Source organism: Akebia trifoliata, chromosome 12 (genome assembly GCF_017979445.1).
Source record: "Akebia trifoliata isolate Shusen 1 chromosome 12, ASM1797944v1, whole genome shotgun sequence".
NCBI classification, from domain to species: Eukaryota; Viridiplantae; Streptophyta; class Magnoliopsida; order Ranunculales; family Lardizabalaceae; genus Akebia; species Akebia trifoliata.
In genome coordinates, this window is record NC_141386.1 from 21,151,975 (window position 1) to 21,170,483 (window position 18,509).

The 18,509-nt window shown below is 29.8% G+C and overlaps 1 protein-coding gene and 1 pseudogene across 2 annotated transcripts; one reads left to right on the plus strand and one right to left on the minus strand.

Moving 5' to 3' along the window:
• Positions 1-618: 618 nt before the first annotated feature.
• On the minus strand, positions 619-9,722 carry LOC147389052 (putative auxin efflux carrier component 1b; annotated as a pseudogene). The gene is made up of 9 exons (XR_015170468.1): positions 9,204-9,722; positions 5,555-6,817; positions 4,445-4,554; positions 2,397-3,730; positions 2,102-2,292; positions 1,922-2,009; positions 1,682-1,839; positions 988-1,063; positions 619-858 (listed from the first exon to the last, which is right to left on the minus strand). The product of XR_015170468.1 is annotated as a putative auxin efflux carrier component 1b (transcript).
• A 23-nt stretch (positions 9,723-9,745) lies between these two features.
• LOC147389053 (protein NRT1/ PTR FAMILY 6.2-like) lies at positions 9,746-14,469 on the plus strand. The gene is made up of 5 exons (XM_086419721.1): positions 9,746-10,030; positions 11,308-11,525; positions 11,709-12,256; positions 12,961-13,301; positions 13,934-14,469. The coding sequence occupies exons 1-5, from the start codon at positions 9,934-9,936 to the stop codon at positions 14,467-14,469; spliced, it is 1,740 nt and encodes a 579-aa protein (XP_086275847.1). The 5' UTR covers positions 9,746-9,933.
• Positions 14,470-18,509: the final 4,040 nt, after the last annotated feature.

An 18,509-nucleotide genomic window follows, 5' to 3' on the forward strand; every position in this document is an offset into this window, starting at 1 on the left:
TATTTCAACTTATAATGTTTTTTGTAATGTCGAGATTATAATTTGAACCAAATCTTGTAATGTTTGAAGAATGTATTTTAATCTTTAATAGGGGTGTGATAAACAATTTAAGAAGTTAGGGTGTACTGGATAAAAGTTTGGGTGCCAATAGCAGCCATCTTTATATAATACACCAATTTAATGAATTTATATAATACATCTTACAGGATATAGACACAACAATTAATCTTTTTTCCTTAAACCCCTCTCTCTCTCTCTCTCTCTCTCTCTGCAGAGAAATAATGGCTGAGTGAATAAAAATGCTGAAAGAATTTTTCTTTTTTTCTTTTTTTCTTTTTTTTTTTTAATAAAAAAAACATTGTCCGTTCCTCTTGAGATCCAGCAAATTCAATGATGGGTGTGATATAATAAAAAAAAAGTTGGTGTGGCAATATAAATTTTTTTTTTTTATAAATGTGATTTTCCATAGAGAATTTATTAATGAGAACACAAGGTCGTTGATAAAACCCATTGACCTTCTTCATCAATATACATCAATGGAAGTTACTATACTTCTACTATTAGAATAAAAAAATAAAAAAAATAAAAAGAAACCTCACATTGTGACCCAAAACTATGTTAGTGATCAACCTTTCTTCTTATAACATAAAGCTTACAAACTCTAGAAGAGAGAAACTTGTGACCTATAGATTGGAAGTCTTAGGAGATTAGTAGTCTAAAAACCAATCCTCGAGATCGATTAAAATCATATGATCCTTGTAATTCTGATTTTTCGCCTTCTATAGCTAATATCAAAGACCCAATAACATGTAATATAGTGTTGTGATGGGCAATGAGACAATCATTCCAAAGATGACCCTGCAAGTAAATACAAACTATAAGAAAGTTGAAAAAGAAAAAAAACAAAAACAAAACCCAATAAATTTAATTAATTAATTACAAATCTTGAACAAATTTAGATCCAATGCAGTCAATATTTCAACGAACATTGACTTATGCCGTGCTTAATACATCCGGGTGACCTTGCAAATACAAAAGGGACTATTCCTTGTGGCAAGGCAGCCTGAAATAATCAAACAAATCTTATATTAGAATTTGATATTTTTCCTAAACTTAAGCAAGACACGAAAGATTCCTTTAAAGACACACAATTAATACAATATTATGTAACACACCAAATAATGATGTAGACATGTCGAAAAGATGAAGTTCTAAAACAAAATGCAGAAAAGAAAAAAAGATTTGGAAGAAGAGAGCAACTGCAACGACAATTCAATCTCAACCAACCTTCAATTTCTCACTCAATTACTCTCACACTCTGGAGCTCGAACCAAGTCGAAGAGGTTCTTGACAAGAGAAGAATTGCAAAGGGATGTGATTATTACAAAATAGAATATGATCATAATATGCACCCAACACCATATTTAATTGTGTTCTAAAGAAAGTTGGTATGGCAATATAAAATCTTTTTTATTTGGTTCACACAGTTTTTTTTTTTTTTCAAAGATTAAAACTGATTATAAAATTCATTTTCTAGTGCAAACATGTAGAAAGCCCAATTACTTAATGACTTAACTTCAATTCCATTGTAAACTCCTGAGAACTAAAACAGATATCCTTAGTTCTATATGAAAATGACCAAATATAAAGTATGAGTTTTTAAAAAAATTGCGATACTAACTTGAGCAATGGAGACTTTTAATATGGTGCCTCTTAGCCCAACCCCAATAGAAGCAACAGCCATTACAGCAGGCCCAGCAACAAATCTCACAAGCATTTCATATGCAGCTAACCTATTTCCACAAGCAATGATCCTTGGTTGCAAAGCCATGAACAAACCTGAAAATTCAAGAAATTTCGTCGATTTTTTCATTATCTAGATGTCGTTAAATGAATAAAATTGAAAATAATTTTCTCTTACCAAGACCAAACACTGCCATTTCAAGACCTGCACACTTGACAAAATTGTGACTGAATTTTCCATAATTTGGGGTTTCTTGACATCCCACCTACATTAAGAATAAATGGTTAAAGATGCTAGAACAAAAGATCAATCAAAGAAATGTATTAGAGTATAATTGGGGTTCAAGATTCAAAATACCTGCAAGAAACAAGAGCCCAACTTAGACCAAGTAAGCTTGCATGAGAGTTTGGGTTCTTTATAAGCTTAAACCAAACCATTTTCAAGATCAACTTTAGCATCTCTGACTTCATGGAAAAAGAATATTCAACAACCTTCATAGATTCTGGTCTGGGAATATTTTCCTCCTCTTTGCTACATACCTGCACTGACTGCTCACACACACCTATTTTATTCCAACTCCCCAAATCAAAATTCAGTTAAAAAAAAATTCCATAAAAAAACTTATACCCATTTAACCTCCATGTCTTATTACCTTCAGTACTACAACACTCACATCTCCAAATGAACAAATGAAGCCCTTTCCCATCTTCCTCCACCGGCTTTGTTGTTCGTGGGTCAGATTCCGACAGTTGTTCCAAATTCGAAGCCTAGATATGATAACATGAACGACTTCATCGTCGACTTTCTTACCGTCTTCCGCATTGATTTCCTCATCATTACTTTTCTCATTATTAGTAGTACTAATTCCTACATTGAACTTCATTATTAAAATCCTTGCTTCTCTATATTCAAACAAAAACAACATCAAAGTATACCAAATTATACATTGTAGAATCAAAGCTTGGATCATTAAACCTTCCTTACATCCCCATACATGGATTTAAGTAATGGGATTCCCATAACAAGCGTGTTCAGTAGCGTCGATAATGAGAAGAGAGCTATAGCCCAATCCAAGGTTCCTCTCTTGGAGAGCTTAGCCCAAGTAAATAGTACTAATAGGATTAGAATCTTTGTAATGGAGTCGGCAGTGATGAAAAGGAGATCCATTTTGTATGGATTTATACGCGAAATGAACTCGAACAAGAGAAGTGGGACGGCGAAGATCGCGACGAATTTGTTGACCCCAGCACATTGATCAGGACTAAAGATCTTCCACCATTTTACTGAAAGATAAGCCAAGAACATTGTGACATAGAGGGGAACAACTGCCCATAGAACACTGTATAGATCTTTGATGGTTATCATTATTGGTTTCTTCTACTTGAGGAAAGAAGATTGAGAGGATGGGAGTGGGCTTTGGAAGTTTTAATTGAAGATTGTAAGGACAATTTGTTACTGAATATGGGAATGTACTTTGTAGTGTTAGACTATAAAGAGGGTAAATTTTGATTGTAGTAAATTAAAGGGTGTTTTATAATTTACACAAATAGATGGGGTAAATTTTGATTGTAGTAAATTAAAGGGTATTTTATAATTTACACAAATAGATATAGATTTTGTAAAAATTGAGATCCATAAATTAGCTTTACAACAATTATATCGAAGGATTAGTCATACTTTGATGGAAGACAAAGCAACTACAAATCATTCTAAAAAATTCTTCAGCCAGGATGATCATCTCTCTCTCTCATCTATATATATTTTTTCTGTTATCGATTGAGAGAGATTGCATTATAATGTAAGCCATAAGAAATTTTAGATTACCTCCGAAACACCTTTTTATTTTCTCAATTGCAATGATGCATCTTTGAACAATTTGAGGCAAAGTGTATTTAACATTGCTCTTGAATATTGTCGAGAAGCCATCCTCCAATCCATGCCGGCTTTCATCATTGCGTTGAATTCCTCAAAGCTGATTTGGCCATCCTGTAAAAATAAACATAAAAAACCAAAAATAAAAAATTAATGTCAAAATGGTGTTAGCGGTACTATCCATAAATGAAAATTCAATGATGAGCAGTATAGAGTATAAATGGGTCAGGTTTTATCCAAATTTTGACTGATCCGAGTTTAGCAAGTTTGGACCCTTGGAGTATACCCAAATAAAAAATGGGTCGAATATGGGTTGATGTCCCTTGATACGAGTCAGCTTTAGGTTGGATACTGATCCATCCCTATATGTCTAAATCCGAATGATATATTGCTTTGAAAATTATGTTGTTATGTTTTTCAAAATAGATATTTTTTCTGCTTAATATAACATGAATTCTTATAAAATAAAATAAAATTATAATCATAAAAAAGAGTAGTATAGCAATTAGAAAAGAAATATAGCAACAACAAAAAAAGTTGAACGGTCCAAAATCATCCTAACCAACTGAACCGAATCAACTAATTTTGTCAAGTCCGATCCTGATCCAGATTTAATGAAAGCAAAATGGTTTAGATATGGTTTTAGTTAATAGGATTTTAGTTGGATTCAGATACACATCGAATAAAAAATTCGGATCTGGCTATGGATTTACTCAGATCCATCCGAACCCGACCCATTTTAAGACAGACCAATGGAGTTGAGAATAATATCAAGAAATATTTTACAGGTTTTGTGGGATGATCCAATAATTATAAAAAAAAATTCACCTTGTCTGTGTCAACATCACAGATGATGTCTCGGATCACTTGTTCGTTGTCAGGACCAAGGTTGTCTCGAATTCACCAGAGTTCAACATGCCATTTCTGTCAAGGTCCGCCTGTTGGGATTAATTACAGAGATCACTTAGTATAAAAGTTGAAAGAAATAGAATTTGTATTGAAATGGTAAAGACATCTTAGACTATTCAGTTTAGCTCAGCTATCCTAGTAAGATTTTGCGCGTGAAGCTAGCACCATTGAAAACAACTTCTCTATACAAACGTACACCTCAAAAAGCTTGTTAAATACCAAAGAGTGTATAAATGCAGAATCTATTGATTCTAAGTACACAAACCACGAGCTTAGAGAATTTTTTTTATCATCTCGACTATTTCAAAGCACATAAAGTTACACATGTTTCAAGAAGCAAACAAAGCAGAAAATTACATTGCCACTTAGCGCAATTATGCATCTTTGTTCCATTTTTTATTCTCTCTTTCCCTAGTGATAGTGGAGGGTAAAATCACTCACATTTGGACCATTCGTATTGTGCCAATCAGCACATATATCAAGACATTATTGTGCCACGTGACATACCATATTTGGATTCTTTCCCTATGGATAAATACCATATTTGGATAATGTGGATTTTGCAATTAAAATTGAATCAGGGTACCTTTTTTGGGATTAATTTTTTTCTTTTTAATCTATTTAAAAGGCAAACAGACAGTGTAAAAGGGATCTAGGAAATAATGCAACCATGTAATATTGATTATAGTGCAATGGCTCCTCGAGTCCGTGGATGTAAGCATTTGCCGAATCATGTAAAATCTCTTGTGTTCTTTCTATTTTCTCTATTTTTCTGTTATTTTGGTGATTTGTTTGTGGGATCTTCACCCAAATTAATATCTCGAGATGGATTGTGGATTTTTGCATCCATGGTAATCTTCACAAAGTTGTGGATGGAGGTGCTAGAGGTTGTATATACTTTAAGATATAACTCTTATTCTTTAAAATATCTCGAAGTCTGCCGAACCCACCCAGCTTACCCACTAAAAAAATCTCTAAGAACTCAAATAAACACATGTACAAACAACGTACCAAATGTAACACACTTACAGCATCCATTAACATCTGAACATCTGGATCAGGGACTGGTTGACCAATCATATGTAGCCCGTCTTTGAGTTCGTCAAAAGTTAATTGTCCATTATTGTCAGTGTCCATCATTTTAAACACCTTCTTAATCCTATCTACTTGCTGCTTTGGCAAGTTGTCTCGGACAACCTGCAAAGTATGAAGTGCAACAATTTACAAAGCTTGGAATATACATAATTCTAAACAGAGCAACATGGATTATGAATCCTTAGTATAAAACTTAATCTGAGAGCTCTCTTCTTAAACCTATTCATCAATGAGAACTGCTTAATCGTTGCTCTGACAGTTTCACCAAGACACACATTAAAGTCATATCCAAAAAAAATATAAATTGAAGCTGAACATGGTAAGCGGCTTTGGTTTTGAACATTTCTGATAAGCATGGATGGACTGCTGTATGTGCTACCCAAACAAATAATAATATGTAACACAATGAAACGATTTTCTTAATAATCAGGAAGAAGACAAACAAAAGACACTCAAGCTAATAATTGTTATTCAAATATAATTTCATCTTATGCCACACCTTTTATTATGGTTTCCTTCCTATGGTGCAGTAAAAGAACAACCACGTGGGCCAAAACATATAAGCATAAATAGTTATGCTTATCATTTCTAACACGAGTTAAAATAAAATTTAAAGAACTATGTGCCACCACCTTAAAGTCTCATACCATTTGTTTTTACCCACATTGCATTTATCTGCTTGCCTACTAAAAAAACCTTGTTTTATAACACCTCTTAATGCAAGACCAAACTAAAATGAGCCATCTTTTCAAATCAGATCCTAACCTGAATAATACTCGCAAACACTGGGCAGCATTTTACAATGCATTACAACACAATTGACATCTAATAGAAAGTGCATTAAGCATCCATTATAGATAGCACGGTGAGCGTATTTTTTTAATTTCTAAATCATACTATTAAAAAATAAAAATCATCATGAGGGCTCTTATATTCCCTCGATTCCCAATATATGAAAAAATTGCCCCAAAAGTCTCAAACGTTTGATTGATAGAGAGTCTCAAATGTCCTTTGAGGCTTTAAAAGCCCAATCAAAACCTGAAGTTTTAAATAACACTACATCCTCTTTGATAAAACAAATGAGGAGAGACGAACACACACACACACACACATTTGCAAGTTTGTAAATTTGCAAACTCCTGCAATGTTCATCCCCTCCTGTAATGATCTGTTCTCTTCTAGCAAATTTGCAAGCTCCTGCAATGCATTCATCTTTTATCAAGTACATCATTCAAGCTCCAATAAACATAGAAACTAATTACATAAATGGAAATGAGGACAATAGCTTTGGGGATATTTCATACAATTAATTTATTTCAGAATTCGATTCATGATGAATCGTGGCCAATCAATTGCTCATGAATCTGAAATCAAATTTATATGAAGTTTTCCCATTACTCATTGGTTTGTGTCGATTGTTTAAACCTTGTTTAAGCAAGCAAACAACTACGATTATTGTTGGGAGAACACTCAAACATTACAAATTAGAAGAACAAAAAAATAATAACCAAAATTAAGAATCCCCTCCCATTATGGTAAAGACCAATCGATCCCAATGTTTTTTTGTGATAGGTAAGTTGGACTTGAACCGACAACTTCCCATTATGGTAAAAGCCAATCGATCCAATCTAATTTTGATAGCTAAATGAGAATTTCATTCAGATTTTTTGGGCTATGGCCATTTCATCCCCCATAAATCCAATCTGATTTTAATTGAATTGTGGTCAATTGATCAGATTCAGATTATATATATGAAGTTATCTCATTAAACTTTAGTTAAGCAAGTAAGTCATTAGGAAGGTGAGGGCATTTAGGTCATCTAAAATCAAAAGAGGTCTTCTGCTAGACAGTGTTAGTCCAATGGTTAGAAATAGTTCTAGGATATTGTAGATAAAAGTTAAATGAATCAAGCAACACACTAATGCACGCAGATATAGACACAAAATAAAAACCTTGATATTATCTTCCAATGCTCAACTGTATGCAAGTAACTTTGCAGAAGATTCAAATATTCTAAAATCTGAATTTATAAATCTGTCACAAACAGGAAGAAAGATATTTGGCTAAAAAACTTTAGCTGGCAGTTAAAGTTTAACAATGTAATTGCAAATTAAATCACCAAATATACTAAACAGGTGGCCAATGAAAAGGAATCACCAAACAAGGTTGCTAATGACTTGAAAGATAGAGAGAGCAAATTTAGTAGCTGAGCTTGGTATTAAAGAAAAGAAGAAATAAACAAACCTCTACACATTAAGAATCACAAATATTCCATCAACCAACCAACCAACTCAATGCTCACCTCTAATTATATAACAATAGAAAATAGATCCAGATGCAATAGAAAATAGAAAGGGGGATTTCTAATTAAAAAGCAATAGAAAATAACAAAACCCAATTCTTAAAAAACTTACAAAAGGATCGATCTAAATGCTCACCTCTAATTCACCTCAAAAAATCTTAAACCCAAAAAATAGGAATCTAGCAACAAAATTAACGAAAGGAGCTACTATTGTCACCCCAACTTTTACAAAGGTTTGCCTCAAATTATTATCTCAACATTACAAAATATTATAACATTCAGTTCAAACTATTTCAGTAGTTGTTTACAAATATGATTAGGCTCATAGAAAATCTAAAACCCAAACAAAAAAAAAAAGAATATTCAAACATCCTCCAAATTTTTAGCGAGATTACAATATTCCCCATGTAAATTGAACAATGAACTGTGTAGATCATCCAGATCAATTAGATGCTGGAAAGAACTCAGTATTAAAATGTTTCTTACAATTTTAAGTCATCAACCCTGACAATTTAAATATATAAAGATGATTAACTTTAACATTCATAAGAACCTAACCCATTTTATGCTCTTGTCAAGTAAGATTCAAGCCAGATCATAAATTACTTTATATACGGGATTTAAATTAAAATCTTAAAAGAAGATTGCTTAGGCCAATACAATCATATTAGGGACTCAATAATTCCTTTACAGCATAACAAGCATAGCCTTAGTTATCAAAGAAGCAACGTACTAAGTGGACGAATTTTTTCATAATCGTAGGAATTTTAATTTGAATCCCAACTTTCAGATAGTAAAACTATCAAACACTTGGTATTCAAAACAAAAATTACAAAAACAGGAGATACAAACGTCATCAAATGATAATTAACAAATCTGTAGTTTAAGACTTTAGCTTTGGGTTTTTTTTCTTGATTAGAAGTTAAGCTATGATCGTAGTCCAAACAAGAAAGCTACTTTTGGATGGAGTTTTTGGTCCTCCTATCACAAAAGCAGGAAAAATAGGTTGGAAGCAAAATGAAGTGCAAATGAAAAAAATTGAGAACTTACCATCCACAGCAGTTGATGATTTATGAAAAAATTAAAATTTTCAACTAAAATAGTCAAAGTTAAGCACTTAATCATTCCAGATCAATCAAATTCACATACAAATAAATAAATTCAAACAACAAATCAAGAATATCGAAGACTTTAACAGTGATATATTGTAAAATTTTCATCATAAAAAGTAAAATCGAGTAAAAAAATCGAAAAAAATAAATTAATTAATTAAACCTTTACCCCTAATCACCGATTGCATCAGAGTCTTACGATGAAGAACAGGAGGGTTTAAACTTCAAACCTTATAATACCCAAAAGAAATTTGGTGCTACCACGCATCCTTATTCTGTTGGACTCGACAATCAATCGGCTGAGCTGGCATATTTTGAGAGATTTTTACGCATCTCTTGAGATTTTATGAGATAGATCTGCCGGATAAATCTCTCCTTAATCAATTTCCAAATGAAGATCAACTCAGAAAAGGAAAAAAATTAGATTTTCTTAATCAATTTCCAAATGAAGATCAACTCAGAAAAGGAAAAAAATTAGATTTTCTCACTGATGTGGACTTTCTCTACTCTTAAAAAACGGATCTCCTCCTCCTTTCGCGTAAAATTTGTTTACGTGTGTCAGCTCTATCTTTGGAAATTATCCTTTAACGGTGCATCCGTCCATTGGGTATCCTTGGAAAATCACGAATGTGAATTTCGAGGATCACTATAATAATTCTATCCAAAATCCGTAAAACCTCATCCAAAATTATAACACGTCTTATTTTTAAACACTAATTCAAAGTAATTAGTTGTCACTTAAACTCTTTAAAAAGATAAATATGAGATTGAGGAGATATTTTTTTTTATAATTAAATTGTTTATGTCAAAAAAAAATAATAATAATTTATCTTTAAAAACGAACTCTCTCTCTATATCTCTCTCTAGGAAAGTTGCTCTCTAGGAAAGTTGAAGGAAGGATGACTTCAATGACTACTATTAACGCGTTGGACTACAAAGGGCAACTAGCTGATCGACACAGAACGGGTGGTTGGATATCTGCTGCGCTTATTTTAGGTTCCATCCATTTTTGATATCTTTGTTCTTCTTCTAATTTTTTTTTTCATTATTAATAAATTTTTGTAATTGGGTGCCTCTCAATGTCAATCTTTTGTTGGTGGGAGCCTCCCAATGATGTTTCATATGGGCCTACTCTACATCATTCTCACAAAATTCATATTTGTAATATTATTAAAATCTCGTCCAATAAAATATTTGATACAAACTAATCTCGTCCAATCAAATTTTTATCTTTTTCAACCTTCAAATATCAAGAACAAAATAAGGTTTTTAGGCAGATTGATGGGTTTTGGGAAGAAACTCATAAATATTATTTGTAAATTGAACTCTTACCTAATGAGTGTTTAATCAAAATTTGATTACTATGTCTAGACATTCATTCTTTATCCAGTAACATTTTATCAAAAAAAAAAAAAAATTAATTTGTTACTCATTTATTGGATAACTTGATTAATTCAGAAAGATTAGCTCAATTTTTATTTTTATTTTCCTAAAAGTGTTTCACAAGCTACGTAAAATAAGGTTTTTCACTAAGAAAAGTACTTTAGTAATGAGTCATTCTTAGGTAGAATCAAAACAAAAAGTATGCTTGTTGGGAAGTAGTATAGTAGCCTAATTCAGATTTAACAATTTTTTTGTAGGATTTTCCCTGATTTAAGATTTTCATGTATTTATTGCTTTCTTGTTCTTTTTTCCAATTATTTTCTATCCTAAGTTGAAGGTTGGAGATTTTCCAACAACTTGCCCTACATATTTTATTTGAAAATTGAAGGATGTGGGGTGATTAATCGGCAAATTACCAATTAAACTTATCAATTTGCCAATTTAATCATCTAGTCCCTGATATTATACCTCGTCTAGTAAGCATTAGGTTATGAGAGATTTTCTTTTGTAGTTGTTAAAGGAGAAAGAATGCATAAGAGACACTCAACTTACAGATTATAATATTTCATGGATCAATAAAATTTTATAGATCTGCTACCACACTGGATTTGCTCTTAACATATTAGAGAGACACAGAGAGATTAAAAGTTAGAAACAAAAAAGGGCCGAGATGCTTGGCAGCAAGCTTCAAGTTGGACAACATAAGACCATCCCCGAATAAGTTGTGCAAGATTAAAACTATTAGCTCTTGATAACGTGAAGGGCTCGGCTGAGTCCCTAAATTGGTGCTAATTTGACTTGAAAGCCGAACAACTTATAACCCATATTATTTAGCTTAATTATCATTTTATATTTAATACTGATATATATAGTTCTTCTTCTTCTTCAAGGTATTGAAATATGTGAGAGGCTAACTGCAATGGGAATCGCTGCAAATCTTGTGACATATCTTGTTGGGACAATGCATCTCCCAAGTGCAACTTCAGCAAAAATTGTAACAAACTTCGCGGGCACTTCATTTCTCCTATGTTTGCTTGGGGGCTTTCTTGCAGATTCTTTCTTAGGCAGATATCGAACAATTGCCATCTTTGCTGCAGTCCAAGTTTTTGTAAGCCTTGCTATAATTTTAATTTTAATGATGAAAGTAACATAACTCGATTTAATTTGGTAAGACTAGGATTGTTCATTTTTGTGCATGAGTGTGTGTGTGTGTGTGTGTGTGTGTGATTATTGCATTTGTGATTTTATCTTTTAGGTTCTGATGTTCACAATCACGGTGGTGGTGAATTAGGGCACAGGCATGTTAGCAATATCTACGGGATTGCCGCATCTTCACCCAACTCCTTGCAGCACTATTCCAACTTACAAATGCGAACAACCCAATGGACTTCAAATGGGAGTTTTATATGGATCTTTATATACAATAGCTTTTGGTATCGGTGGAATTAAATCGAGTGTCTCAGGCTTTGGAACTGATCAATTTGATGAGAAAGACGAGAAAGAAAAAGCCCAAATGGCATTTTTCTTCAACAGATTCTTCTTCCTCATTAGCTTAGGGACTTTACTTGCTGTTTCGGTACTCGTGTACATACAAGACAATGTGGGTCGAAGTTGGGGATATGGAATTTGTTCCATCTCAACATTACTCGCAATCTCAGCTTTCCTGTCGGGGACTAGAAGATATCGATACAAGAAACGCTTTCAAAGCCCCATAGTACAAATTCTACAAGTTATAGTAGCTGCCGTCAGGAAAAGGAATCTCAAGTTTCCTCCTAATATCGACTTACTATATGAGGATTCTAACGAGGCTTCAAGGATACATCATACAGATCAATTTCGGTAAGTATGACATTAACATTTTGTTGTTTGTATAGTTTTGTTTCAAAAAATCCATAAATGAGAAATGTGATAAATTCTTAAGCTATTTTTTGTGAAACATATCCTAAATCTAGTTGGTGATTGATCAAATTCTACACTTATATCCAAAACTAGGGGTCATAGTGGGACATATATATATATAGGGAGCGTTCGGAAGCCCTAAAGAGAACCAAACATTGTGCCAGACATTTTTCAAAACATGGGTTAAAAGTTTTGGAATGTGCTGATTTTTTGTGAGGATGATCTCTATGATGAAAAGATTATCCTCACAAAAAATCAGCTCATTCTGAAACTTCTAACCCTAATTTACAAGTTGAAGAATCGTGGACCATCTGATTTTTGTAAAGCACTTTTGATAGGGTTAGAAGTCTTAGAACGGTCTGATTTTTGGTGAGGATGATCTCCCCATCATAGAGATCATCCTCATAAAAAAATCAGCCAATTCCGAAACTTCTAACCCATGTTTTGAAAAGTGTTTGGCTCATCCATGGACATAGGCATAGAGACATTATCAAACCACATAAATATTGTTGTGTCATCTGTGTTCTTTTTTATTTTTATTGCATTTGTGAGTTCATCTTGATTTTGACATTCACACTAAATTATCGATTTGTTTACAAGGCTATGTAGTACAACACGATAACAATGTTTTTCTTAACTCACAGTTGCTTGGACAAGGCAGCGATAACGACAGAAGGAGACTATGAAAAAAATGGTTCATCAACTCCGAACCCATGGAAACTTTGTTCAGTGACAAGGGTAGAGGAGGTGAAAATGGTGACTAGATTATTGCCAATATGGGCAACAACTATCATGTTTTGGACAATACACGCGCAGATAATTACCTTCTCCGTGGAACAAGCATCTACAATGGAAAGATCGATTGGGAAATTTTTAATTCCTGCTGGTTCATTCACCTCCTTCTTCATTTGCGCCATATTACTAACATTGTCGATCTATGACCGTTTGATCATGCCTTTGTGGAAGAAATGGAAAGGGAAGCAAGGTAAGAAAGCAGCAAAAAAAATAAAATAATAGAGAGCTTACAGCCACACAATTTTTGTATTTATTTTTATATAATGCACCAAATGAGGGAATTAAATGCGGTGTCCGAGTTGCAAACATCAATTTTATTTCTATTTCTATTGACAACCTTTCTATTTGATCTTCAATTGTTTTTATAAGTAAAATATTATTTAAAAAAAGAGAGAGAATGTACAGAAAAAAATCGAGGTGACCAGCCTAAGAAAAATAAAAAAGGAATTAACTGGAGCACGCACACTCCCACCTAACAACAAACTCTTTAAAAAAACACCCTTGAATTCCAAAAAGAGTTTGCGGCCTATATGGATCAAACGTGAGGGTGATTGAAGAAGAAATCAAAGGTTAGTTAGTATTGGATTACAATCATGGTTTTTCTCTTCTTCTTATCTTTCTCATTTTGAAACCCTTTATTTTGGTGTTATATATAATTTCATTTAATAATATATCATAAACTAAATTAGTGTGACAATATAAGCACTCATATAACAAGGAAACAATACTTGGAATCATGAACATTTTAGCAATTTAGCCATTACAATGATGTAGACTGATTCTTAGCTTCATAATGTTTATGTCCTTGGTAATGTTCTACAGGTTTCACCAACCTACAAAGAATAGCTATTGGTCTCATCTTCTCCATATTGGGAATGACAGCTGCATCTCTTGCCGAATTGAAACGACAATCAATTGCTAGATCGGTCAATGGCACCACCACAACACTACCCATTACTGTTTTCTTATTGCTTCCTCAATTTATCTTGGTGGGGGCCGGAGAAGCATTCATGTACACAGGTCAGCTTGATTTCTTCATAACAAAATCACCCAAAGGTATGAAAGCGATGAGCACAGGTCTTTTCCTTTCTACTATAGCGTTCGGTTTTTTTTTCAGTACCTTCTTAGTTAGTGTTGTAAACAAGGTGACAGCAAGAAAAAATGGGAATGGATGGCTAGCCGATAACATAAATGAGGGGAAGTTGGACTATTTTTATGTGCTTCTAGCCGTGTTAAGTTTCATTAACTTCGGGTTGTATGTTGTTTGTGCTACTTGGTATAATGCACACGCCCGAAACCATGCTCTAAAGGAGATTGTTGTTAAAGGATCCTCTGAAGTGGAGGAAATTCATGAGTGATAGATATTTTTCTTTCATCCCATCATGTTTGGATTGTAGAATTCTCAATTGTAGCCTCAGTAGCTAGTACATTGCAGGGTTTGTGCAATGGTTGGTTTTAATTAAAATTTATGGTTTCTAGATAATTACTTTTGCTATAATATAATAAAAGGATGAAAAGTTCTCTCTGTCCAAGAACCTAGCTCATTTTAGTACCAATTGCTAGAATTGAGCCCTCGAATTTTAGTGAGGTGCATAAGAACTCGGCTCACCCGTCATGAGTCCACCTAAAACCCTTTCGTGAAGGGGAATTAATAGTTACTTCACCTGGATTCCAATACATTTTACACATTAAAATGTATACCATAAATGTGTCATTATTATCCTCGTTTCCATGTAGAATATTGTTGTTTTTCACTACCGGCTCTCAAATATATGTATGTGTGTGAAAAAAACATAATTGACCTTCATTTTCACACTTTTATGATTATTTATTGTATTTTTATTCACAAATGTATTTTAACATTTGTTTTATCATTGCCTACAATCCTCTACCTCCTAAAAAGCAAATTAGTTTTCTTATGTTTTATTTTTTAAAATTTAATTAAAAAATATTTTTCTAACAATTTTTATATTAAAAATTATTTTTTATGCTGACTTTAAGCAGATACATCTCTTCTAAATAATTAATTAAAAATTATATTTTTAACAATTATTATATTTACACCTTTTTTTAGGTTTTCTATTTATAAAAAAATAATTAAAAATTAAATTATTAACAGTTAATTTTAAATTTAATTAAAAAAATATTATTCTAACAATTATTATATTAAAGAATAATTTTCTTACTATTTATTTTTAAATAATTAATTAAATATTATATTTTTAAAATTATTATATTTACACCTTTTTTACGTTTTCTATTTATAAAAAAATAATTAAAAATTAAATTATTAACAATTAAATATTAACAAATATTTTTAAATTGTAATGTTGCTACAAATTAAAAAATTAAAAAAATTTGAAGATATGAACATAAGTTTCCTTTAAAAAATTAATTTAATATTAAATTTTAAAAATTATTATAATAACAAATAATTTTAAATTTAATTAAAAAATATTTTTCTAACAATTATTATATTAAAAATCGTTTTTTATACTAACTTTAAGTAGACACGTCACTTCAAAACGGTGTAAGTAATTTTCTTACTATTTCTTTCTAAACAATTAATTATAAATTTTAATTTTAACAATTATTATATTTACACATTTTTTAAATATTTCTTAAAATATAATTTATAGTAACAATTAATTTTAAATTTTATATAAAAATATTTTTTTTAACAATTATTATATTAAAAAATCTTTTTTGATGCTAACTTTAATAAGTAATTTTCTTACTATTTCTTTTTAAATAATTAATTATTAATTATAGATTATATTTTTAATAATTATTATATTTACATCTTTGTAAGTTTTCTATTTAAAAAATAATAATTAAAAATTAAATTATTAACAATTATTTTTAAGTATTTGTTAAATATAATTTTATAAAATAATTTAAATAAAAATTTTAATTTTATTTAAATAAATTTTTTTTTCTAACAATTATTATATTAAATAATAATTTTCTTACTATTTCTTTTTAAATAATTAATTAAAATTAACAAATATGTTTAAATTTTAATATTTACACCTTTTTTACGTTTTCTAAAAATTAATAAAATTAAAATTAATAATTATTATTAACAAATATTTTTAAATTTTAAAGTTGCTAAAATTAAAAAATTTGAAAATATAGACGTGATTTTCCTTAAAAAAAAATTAATTAAATATTAAATATTAATAATTATTATATTAACAAATATTGCTAAATATTAATGTTCCTAAAAGTAAGAAAATTTTAGATATGAAGGTGATTTCTTTTAAAAAAATTAATTTAAAATATAATTTTAACAATTATTATATTGATAAATATTTTTAAATATTAATGATGCTAAAAATAAGGAAATTGAATATATGAACGTGATTTTCCTTTAAAAATTAATTAAATATTAAATTTTAACAATTATTAAATTAAAAAATATTTTTAAATATTAATGTTGTTAAAAATAAGAAAATCAAATATATGAACATACTTTCCTCTAAAATTTTAGTTAAATATTAAATTTTAATAATTATTATATTAAAAAACTAAAATAGTAATTTTGCTAAAAATAAGAAAAATGAAGATATGGACGTGATTTTCTTTTAAAAATTAATAAGAATTAAAATTTTAATAATTATTATGATTTTATTAAAATAAAATATTAAAAAATCTAAAAATTTTAAAATATTAATTAAAAAAATTTTAATAATTAATTAAATAATTAATTTTAAATAATTAAATAATTAATTAAAATTAAAATTTATTAAAAAAATCTTTTGTGATTCCAATTTTTAAGGTCTTTTCAAAGCAAAATGATCTTTTCAAAACTATATAAGTAATTTTCTTACTATTTCTTTTTAAATAATTAATTAAAAATTATATTTTTAACAATTATTATATTGACACATTTTTAAATTTGTAATAATTAAATATTAACAAATATTTTAAAATAGTAATGTTGCTAAAAATAAGGAAATTGAAGATATGGACGTGACCTCCTTTCCTCTTTATATTTGACCATGTTTCTTGTTGTCCACTCTCTCTAACAAATCTTACCTAAAAATCATCATATTCGAAAATCTTTTTTTTCTCATATATCTTTGGATTACTGTAAGATGTCAAAAAATTGTTACTTTGTATCGATCGAAGGCGTCAACAAGTTACTCATTTGACTCAGGTACTCTTTATTCTTGAGCAAAAAGATCATTTGATTGAATTTGTCTTTGGGAGGGGATCCTCAAGACATTCTGTTTTTGTTGGAAAGTAATCTCATGCCTATAAATATTTTTTGATGAATCATAGTACAAACTTTGTTCCTAAGTTTAGATATTACATAATTAATTCTACAAAATGAAGTTAATCATTTAACCTTCTATTTTCTTGTGTACATAAAAAAGTAATAAATATTTTTAATAATTAAAATTTAAAATTTTAATAATTATTATATTAATAAATATTTTTAAATATTTTCTTTAAAAATTTAATTAAATATTAAATTTTAATAATTATTATATTTACAAATATTTTAAATATTAATATTGTTAAAAATAAGAAAATTGAAGATATGGACGTGATTTTTTTTTTAATTAATTAAAATTTAATTTTAACAATTACTACGTTTTCTTTTTAAATATTAAATAACTATTTAAAAAATAAATTTACAACAATTATTATATTAAAAAATCTTTTGTGATTCCTAATTAAGCATCTTCAAAACAGATGTTTTCTTTTTTTTAAATTAATTAAAAAATTATATTTTAACAACTATTATTTTTTTTTCATTCCAACTTCAAGTAGATACCTTATTAAACAGTGTAACTAATTTTCTTACATTTTTTTTTTTCTAAAAAATTTATTAAAATTTATATTTTAACAACTATTAAATTTACAAATCATTTTGTATTTCCGATTTTAAGGAGATAAGCATCTTCAACCAACAACATTGTAACCAAAAAATTAAGAATCCATCATTCTATACCGCATAAAGTAAGTGAGTGAGTGTTTGCTTCAGACCAATACCATTTTGACATATGACGTTAATGATATCAATAATAATAAGAAAAATTTCCTCTCCTACCCATGGTAAGAAACCAAAATTTTCTAATAGGATCATCTTGTCTCATTCAAAAATGTGATCCACTACAAAAGTGTTATAAAGGATGAATTTTTATGAATTTAAAAAATAAATAAATAAATAAGTTATTTTTCACCGTGTTTGTTTTCAACACCATCAAACTCGAAAAATTTTGTTTTTTCTTTTCATTTTTTTTTTACCATAAAGTTTTCCATGAAATTTAGAAGGTTGTAAGGTTCGATTGCCAATATGATAATCCATGTGGATCCCACAATACTTTTCAAAGATTTGAAATCTAAAAATAAAGATTTCTAGGTAGTAAATGAGTGGACAGGAGAG